The sequence below is a fragment of the Fukomys damarensis genome, unplaced genomic scaffold (genome assembly GCF_012274545.1).
Source record: "Fukomys damarensis isolate Sample0158 unplaced genomic scaffold, DMR_v1.0_HiC HiC_scaffold_4, whole genome shotgun sequence".
In the NCBI taxonomy this organism is placed as follows: domain Eukaryota; kingdom Metazoa; phylum Chordata; class Mammalia; order Rodentia; family Bathyergidae; genus Fukomys; species Fukomys damarensis.
This window is the reverse complement of record NW_022900916.1, coordinates 12407659-12416471: the sequence shown is the minus strand read 5'-3', so window position 1 is coordinate 12416471 and position 8813 is coordinate 12407659. Positions and strand designations below refer to the sequence as shown.

The window sequence follows — 8813 nt, the reverse complement described above, 5'->3', positions numbered from 1 at the left end:
GATGATCTTCTTGATAATCCTCTGTATTCTGTTTGCTAGTATCTTATTAAGGATTTTTGCATCTATATTCATTAAGGAGATTGGTCTGCAGTTCTCCTTTTTAGTTGCATCTTTCCCTGGTTTGGGAATCAAAGTGATACTTGCTTCAAGGAATGAATTTGGAAGTATAGCTTCCCTTTCAATTTCATTGAAAAGTTTGAAGAGTAATGACAGTAGTTCTTCTCTAAATGTCTTGTAAATTTCAGCAGTGAATCCATCAGGGCCTGGTCTTTTCTTTGTTGGTAAATTTTTAATTAGATTTTCAATTTCACTGACTGTAATTGGGGTGTTTAAAATATTTTTATCTTCTTTGTTCAACTTTGGTAATTCGTAAGTGTCTAAAAATCTGTCCATTTCTTCTGTGTTTTCCATTTTATTGGAGTATAGGTTCTCAAAGTAGGTATTCATGATCTTCTGGATTCTTTTGGATCTGTTGTGACTTCGCCTTTTTCATTCCTGATTGCATGGATCTGAGTCTTTTCTTTCCTTTTTTTGATAAGATTAGCTAAGGGCTTGTCAATTTTATTTATTCTTTCAAAAAACCAGCTCTTTGTTTCATTTATTTTTTGTATCGTTTTCTTAGTTTCTATTTTGCATTGATTTCTGCTCGGATCTTTATAATTTCCTCTCTTGTTCAAGCTTTGGGTTTTTCTTGCTCTTGTTTTTCTAGGAGTCTAAGTTTCATCATTAAGTTGTTTATTTGAGCCCACTCTGTTTTCCTACTGTAGGCATTCAATGTTATGAATTTTCCCCGTAGAACTGCTTTCATTATGTCCCATAGATCCCTCTATGTTGTATTGGTGTTGTCATTTATTGGTAAAAACTGTCTAATTTCTTCTTTAATTTCCTCTGTAATCCATTGATTTCTAGGAGTCTAAGTTTCATCATTAAGTTGTTTATTTGAGCCCACTCTGTTTTCCTACTGTAGGCATTCAATGTTATGAATTTTCCCCGTAGAACTGCTTTCATTATGTCCCATAGATCCCTCTATGTTGTATTGGTGTTGTCATTTATTGGTAAAAACTGTCTAATTTCTTCTTTAATTTCCTCTGTAATCCATTGATTGTTTAGGAGAGTGTTGTTCAGTTTCCATGTGCTTGTGAAGTTCCTACAATTTCTTGTGCTGTTGATCTCCAGCTTGATTGCACTATGATCTGATAATATACAGGGGATGACTTCATTTCTTTTGCATTTATTCAGACCTATTCTGTGAGCCAATATGTGGTCTATCTTGGAAAATGATCCATGTGCAGCCAAAAAGAATGTATATTCTGATTTTGTGGGGTGGAATACTCTGTATTGAATTAATGTTTCTTATAAGCCATCTTATTCTCAAATTCACATTCTTTGTCACCATAAAAAAAAATCACCTCCTTAATTTTTCTACTTTAATCTTAGAATATTTCTTGTTGACTTCCTGTGAACAGTCAAAGCATAATTTGAGATTCTGAATTTTATTTTAAGGTATCTATGATATCGCTATGTTCTAGAACTGATCTTTCTCTTTGTATGTCATTGTTTCCTCTTTAAGATTGTCCACATGATAACACCCTGCACCTCCAGGACTTTTCATCTTTTCACATTCCCTCATGAAGCTATTTACTGTCTTTAGCAAAGTTCTGGAAATTATCAAAGTCACTAGCATTAGTTAATATGCTTAAAAGCCTTCTGATTCTTTTGTTGTTTTTGTCCATGAGTCCACTTGCGGAACAAAGGTTCAGGAATTCGGACCGGGAGGGCAAGGAGCGGAATCACGAAGCAGACTCAAGGGAGGTTTCTGGAACACTTCCACTTTTAATAAGTTCAGCCAGCAATATATAAAGTTTTGGAAGAGGGAGTGGCAAAGGGGGAATAATATATTTGGCTTAACAGGATTGGTTAGTGGAATGTCCTTGGATGGTCAATGGAGGCATCCAACTGGGGGGGATGGGCAAGGCCACAGCTGGATATAGACAAGGCTCAACGCTCAAGTTAGGCCTCTGTTAGTGTGCTAGGAGACATACTTGTGGTGCACTTGTCCCAGCCAGACTTGTACCTCACCTACATTCTTTTTATCTTGGATTGTACATGGGATCGCACTTGGGCTCTTGTGCTTGCAAGGCAGATGGCAGAACCACTGAGCCAAAGCCCTGGCTCATGCCCTAAGAGCCTAAGTTTATTGATTTTGTTTTTGTTTTTGTTTTTTGTAACAGGGATCAAACTCAGGACCTTGCACTTGTGAGGCAGGCAGTGGCACCACTGAGCTAAATCCCCGGCCCAAGTTTATTGAATTTTTAGTAATAGGAATTTGAGTAGGATTAAATAGGAACTTGAAGCCAGGCATGGTGGCGCACTCCTGCAATCCCAGCATTTGGGAGGCTGAGGCAGGAGGATCACTGTGAGTTCAAGACCAGCCTGGGCTACATAGTGAGTTCTAGGTCAGTCTCAACTGCATAGTGAGACCCTGTCTCAAAAAGCCAAAAAAATAAATAGGAACTTGAATATCTGACTACTGAAACAGAACACAAATACATAGACGTGTAGGTGACCAACTATATTGGTAAGAGAAGAAGCCAGTGAATGTCATCCCACAGCTAATGAGGCATTTTAAATGTTTTCTAGAGGTGAATTTGTTTGTTTTGAGACCTGTTCTGGCCTTGAACTGACTGTTTAGCCCAGGCTGGGCACAGCTATCCTGCCTCTACCTGCTGAGTGCTGAGATTACAGGGTGCACCACCACACAGGGTTTACCTTATTTTTGGCAGTACCAGGGATGGCACTGAGAACCTTGCACTTGCAAGGCAGGCATGGTGCCACTTCACTAAATCTCTGGCCCCCATTGCACAGGTTTTATATCATTTAGGTTCTGGATTTTCAGCAGTGATTCTCAGTTTTGGTCAGGCAGGCCTAATTTATATTACTAGTTTTTGTAGCATATAAGCTACAAAAGCAATTTATAGAATTGTTTGATTCAGTAACTTGAATTAATATTCCTTGAAACAGGAATTCCCACTTTGCATCTAATCTTTTCTGCAGGGGTGTGGTTGCTCTTCAGACACTGCGGAAATTAGTTGAACTAACTCAGAAGCCAGTTCATCAGCTCTTTGACTACATCTGTGGTGTAAGCACAGGTAATTATTAACAACACAGAAGTGGTGCATTCTAGCAGCCCATTAAGGAAAAGAATATTAAACAGTTGGACATAATATCATGGGTCATTCTCTGAAATGATGGGTACTTCCTGTTTTTATGATGATAATCCTTTGGTTTGTTTAATGAACTTTTAAAAATGTTTACTGCGATTAACATTCAGAAATAGATTTTAATGTGCTTTTATAATATGTTTTCATTAAGCCACAGTGGGACAAATTACTATCGTGCTATGGAATTGTCATTGTAAGGAAAGTGTTGAAATAGGAGGAAGATAAATACTATATTTGAACCAATAGAAAATCTGAAATGGATACAGTTTTACTCTTGTAAGGGGTGTCTCTCAGTGAGGAAATTGCTTCATATATCATTTTTATATGGCTGTTAGAAACCATTTTCATATGGTTGTGGAAACCAGAATTTACATTGATAACTTTGAGAATTGTGTTTTTAGAAAGCTACTTTGACATATCACTAGTGATACACATATAAGATTTTGTTTGTATAGAATTTAGTATGATTGTTACTTTGAATTTTACTGTTTGGTCTGATAGTTTCTGACTTGATGTTCATTCACACTTCATAGATTTTATTATACCTATTTATTTTTCTCATTCTTTTTAATTATAATAGTAGTTCTAAACATCGTTATAAACAAAATCAAGTGATTTCTCTACGTCATTAGCTTTGAATATGACTGATATTCCCAAAGGGCATGTTAATTGATGCTCAGTTGTCATGACTAAATGGGAGCAGTTAAGGGATGATTTGGGGTGGGTACTGAGATCGAACTCGGGACCTTGTGCTTGCAAGGCAGGCAGCAGAACCACTGAGCTAAATCCCTGGCCCTATAGGGTTGAATTTAAAACCAGAGGAATCCATCGGTGTAAGGAATCACTGGATTGCTACTTTCTTAGGATAGAAAATACTGGATTAAAGCAAGTAAACAAGATTTTTCTTTCTTTTTTTTGGGGGGGGTGGGGTACTGGGGATTGAACTCAGGACCTTCCACTTGCAAGGCAGGTAGCGGAACCACGACCTTGTGTTTGAGGCAGGTGGCAGCACCATGAGCTGGAAACTTCTTTTTTTTTTTTTTCTTGACTTTATTGGTACATTTTAGGTATACAGTACAGTTACATTCATCATTGGGATCTTGTACCTCTACATGACAGATCTTGGTTCTCATTTTTTTCCCCTTGTCCCTGCCCTCCCTTCACCCCCTTCGACTCTCCCCATTTACACTTTATTTCCATTTTTTCATTTTCTCATATTTTTTTCTTTTCCCTTATTCCCTTTCCCCTACCCTTCCCACTTTCCCTACACCTTTAGCCCTTTTCTTCCTATTTCACGTTGTTAATTATCTCATTAGTATCTTGTGTACTATTATAGTTTTTTACACTAGAGAAACTGTTCAGTATTTACACATGTGTGGCTTACTTATTTCACTTGGGAGTATATCCTCACTATGTATCCATTTTCCTATGAATGAATCTAATTTCTCATTCTTTATGGCTGAGTAGTATTCCATTTTATAGAAAAACCACATCTTCTTTATCCAGTTTCCAACTGATGGGCAAATGGGCTGTTTCCAAGTTTTAGCTATTACAAACTGTGCCGCTATAACCGTAGGTGCGCATGTATCACTGTGATATGATTCTTTTAATTCTTTTGGAAAGATACCCAGCAGAAACTGACATTTCCTAATACTTCAGTGTTCTTTTGGAAATATTACCATCATCATTTCTCTTAAATTTGTAATGGTCCTAGGAATTCAAACTTGTAAACATATTAGAAGCTAACTTTTTGCTTTGGCTCCATGAAAGCTCAGTAAAGAGAATCTCAACTCAGAGATCCATTTATGAATTGAAGAATTAGTTTATGTAAAATGTACCTTTCTGTATCACAATGTATCTTTTTCATTGTGCCTTGTTTATGCTGATGTAAACTGTAGTATAGTAATTTTCTTTTCCTTTTTTTATATTCTGAGTTTGTTTGCACCTGTGGCTTTTATAAAATTAGCACAGTGTGAGTTTAAAGTAATATCTTACTAGTAATAAAATTGTTTTTTAAATATTTGTGCATCTTTATAGTAGATGTATTTAAAAACAACTTATTTGCAAATCATTTGTTTTAATTAGAAACTACAAATTTAAAAATTTTTCTATTATATAGTTAAGCTGTAACTTTTTTTGGGGGGGTACCTGGGATCAAACTCAGGTCTTTGTGATTGCAAGGCAGCTGCTGGAACCACTGAGCTGAATCCCTGGCCCTGTAACAGTGTATTTTTAAAACATAACTTGCCTGATCTTTTACTGGAATACCAATTATAATAAAATAAGCATTTAGACTACATTATGGTAGTGATTTCTTGTTTTTCCTTTGTGTTTTGTTGCAATCACAGATTAGGCGGCAATAATGAGCAGGTTTTTTCCCTGTCCTGTGAGCTCTCTATTCTCCAAAGCTCTCTTCTCTTTCCCTCAGGGTTAGGCCAGTTAGGCACACTAGGTGGCAGTGTGGCCTAACCATTACAGCTAGGAGGTGAGCTCAGTGTTAAATAGGACACCCCAGAGGAACCAATTTCTTGAATTACACTGGTTCTAGGACCAACCTGAAATAGTAATTGCTTAATAAATCAGTGAGTTTTTAATATACTGTATTCTATGACTAAAGCTAAGTAATTTATTAATGTTAGGCCATTAGCAACCATGATCTCTGTCTTATATACTATTGAATTTAATGTAAGCAACATTTTAAAATTGTTATTATCATCATCATGTCGGGGTAGCATTTATTTAGGCCTTTTTGGGACCCAGTAAACTTTTTACATGTGTTAGCTGTGTACAAAGAACTTAACATATCTTAGTAATTATTTATGTCCATTTTATTTATTTTTATTAGTGCATGTTTGCAGTACATAATGTTTGAGTTCCTCCTATGGAGTTTATACATGGACATGACACATCTTAGTGTCTTTTTCATCCCCTTTTCCTCTCCTCTCTGTCCCTCTCCTCATGTTAAGTGAGGTAAATCAAACACACAAGCTTAAATATTGCATAGTTCCTGTTATATGAGAAACCCAAAGTCAAAGATTAAAATAAAAGATAGATAATAGTAAGTAGGGAGCTAGATTTTTTTTTTCTTTTTTTGAGACAGGATCCCACTGTAATTCAGGCTGGCGTTGAAGTCACTATGTGGCTCAGGCAAGCCTTGAACTGGCAGTGATCATGCTGCCTGAGCCTCCTGAGTGCTAGAATTACAGGCCTGTGCCGCCATGCTTGGCTGGGAGCTAGATCTTTAACCACATTGTACAGATGAAAAAACTGGGGCTTTTAAGAAATTAAGTAATCTGTTCCAGGTGAAATAGCTAGAATTTAAGCCAGGTTGATGACTCAGGAGATCTAATACTCATAAGTGCAGGTAACACCAATGCTGATAAACTAACAGTCTTTTCTTTCAGGTGCTGTATTAGCTTTCATGTTGGGATTGTTTCATATGCCATTGGATGAATGTGAGGAACTTTATCGAAAATTAGGATCAGATGTATTTTCACAGAATGTCATTGTTGGCACAGTCAAAATGAGTTGGAGCCATGCATTTTATGACAGCCAAACATGGGAAAAAATTCTTAAGTAAGTTATGATTGTTCTTTTTAAAATTTTTCTTACTGGGCATGGTGGTGCACATCTGTAATCCCAGCAGTCAGGAGGTTGAAGCAGGTGAATCACTGTGAGTTTGAGGCCAACCTGGACTACATAGTGAGACCCTGTCTCAAAAACAACAAAAAAAAAGTTATTATTGTGTATGTGCATATTATAGCTTTTAAAATATAAAGGACATTAATTTGTTAATCCCATGACTACTGTTATTAGATGAGTCATAATTCTAGTCATGGGACCTTGAGTTCACAGATGTGAGATTTGCATGTAAAAGTTAAAATTGTGTTTTTAAAATACAAGATTATATTGTGTATAGACAATATTGGCATACTGTTGTTTTTACTTAACATGTTACAACTTTTTCTCACATTCTAAAACATTTTATAAGTTTTAAGTTCCTTCCAAATACTACAAAGCCAAAAATATAAGCATAAAGTAGAAACTTCAAATCAACCATGATCCTTTTGCTCAAAGCTATAGATCTTGCAGTATATCTCCTGGTTTTGTCTAGATTATACACGTGTATATATGTTTTGTATAGCTGAAATTATAGTTACAAATTTATGTCTTTTCCTTTTTTTCCCAACTTTAAAAAAATAATAATAACCCTTGGAGGGGCCAGGGATTTAGCTCAGTGGTTCCGGTGCCTACCTCACAAACACAAGGACCCAATTTTGAGCCCTGGTACCCCCCCAAAAAAAATTCCTTGACATATTTTTAAAGACTACTATACATTCCAGTGGTGGTACTATATTTTCTTAACCATTTCCATTTAGGATATTTATGGACATTTATATTGTTCTTAGGTTTTTATGTTTACGAACAGTGCTATGATAGGAAACTTTAGATTTCTGCCCACATTTCAGAAAATACCAATATTGATAAGATGCATACTTATTATTTTAAATATTGATGTCTTTTAAAAATATTTATCATATGAATAGAGAATATATAAAGAAAACAATGAAATTAACCTATAGTCCCACAAGGAACTAAATCACTATTGACATTTCTGTCTAGAATTTCCTACTAATAAATGTGTGTGTTGTGTGTATGTAATCATTCACTTTAAAATCGGGGTGATAATGCACATGTAGTTTGTTATCCTGCATTTTTATTTGATGTCTATCACAAATTATCTCATGTCATTAATTTTTTTTTGTTTTTTTTGGTTTTTTTGGTAGCGGGGGTCAATCTTGGGTCCTTGCACTTGGGAGGTAGGCAGCCAAACCACTGAGCTAAATCCCCTGCCCCTGTCATTAATATTTTTAAAACATGTTTTAATGATTGTTCACTATCCTGCTTTATAAATATGCTTTTATTTTTTTAAGAAGAGGTTGGGAAAGACAAGAATCTTGTCTATATTGCAAAACATTGCAGGAGTATTTATACTGATATTTAGAAAAGCTTATAAAGGGTAAGATCTCTAAGCAATTTGTAAATATTACCTTTATTTGAAATTGCCTAGCATTCTAGTTGAAAAACATGACTGTTGTGTGAAAATGGCATTAGAAAAGTACCTTTACTCAGGAGAAAGTTTATTAAAACTATATTCTTTATGTTCAATACAGGAAAAAGTAACTTCCCTTATGATGCAGTTGTAAAAACTACTGTCCAAGAACAATTTCTGAACTGTTGCAGTGATTTAAATGCCAACTCAGATATAAAGCAACTTTTTAAAGACATCGACTCTATACCTTTGTATTGTCTCCCTGGATGTACAGTCATTGTATGTCCTCTGTATTATAGTAAGGTTGATGTCTGAATGTGTTGACTTGATTTTTAAGTAACTTTAGTTTGTACATACTTTTGCAGTCTTGTCTCTACAAAGCTTCTTCATCCTATCAGTAGGACCCTGGAAACAATAGATGTATTCTGCTTTTATTTCTATATATATATACTGGCTTTCAGTACGTTTCCTTTCTGTCTTTTGCTGCCTTTCTCAGACAGCTAGCACACTTCTATGCGTTTTTTTTTTTTTTTTTTTTT

The 8813-nt window shown here is 35.6% G+C and overlaps 1 protein-coding gene across 2 annotated transcripts in view; it reads left to right on the top strand.

The window, feature by feature from the left end:
* Positions 1–8813, top strand: part of Pnpla8 (patatin like phospholipase domain containing 8) — a 41946-nt gene that overhangs the window by 16078 nt on the left and 17055 nt on the right. For both annotated transcript variants that reach the window (XM_033756892.1, XM_010614026.3), the window contains exons 5-6: positions 3055–3149; positions 6626–6797. In XM_033756892.1, the coding sequence (XP_033612783.1) occupies positions 3055–3149; positions 6626–6797 (267 nt within the window). The remainder of the gene's footprint in view (positions 1–3054; positions 3150–6625; positions 6798–8813) is intronic.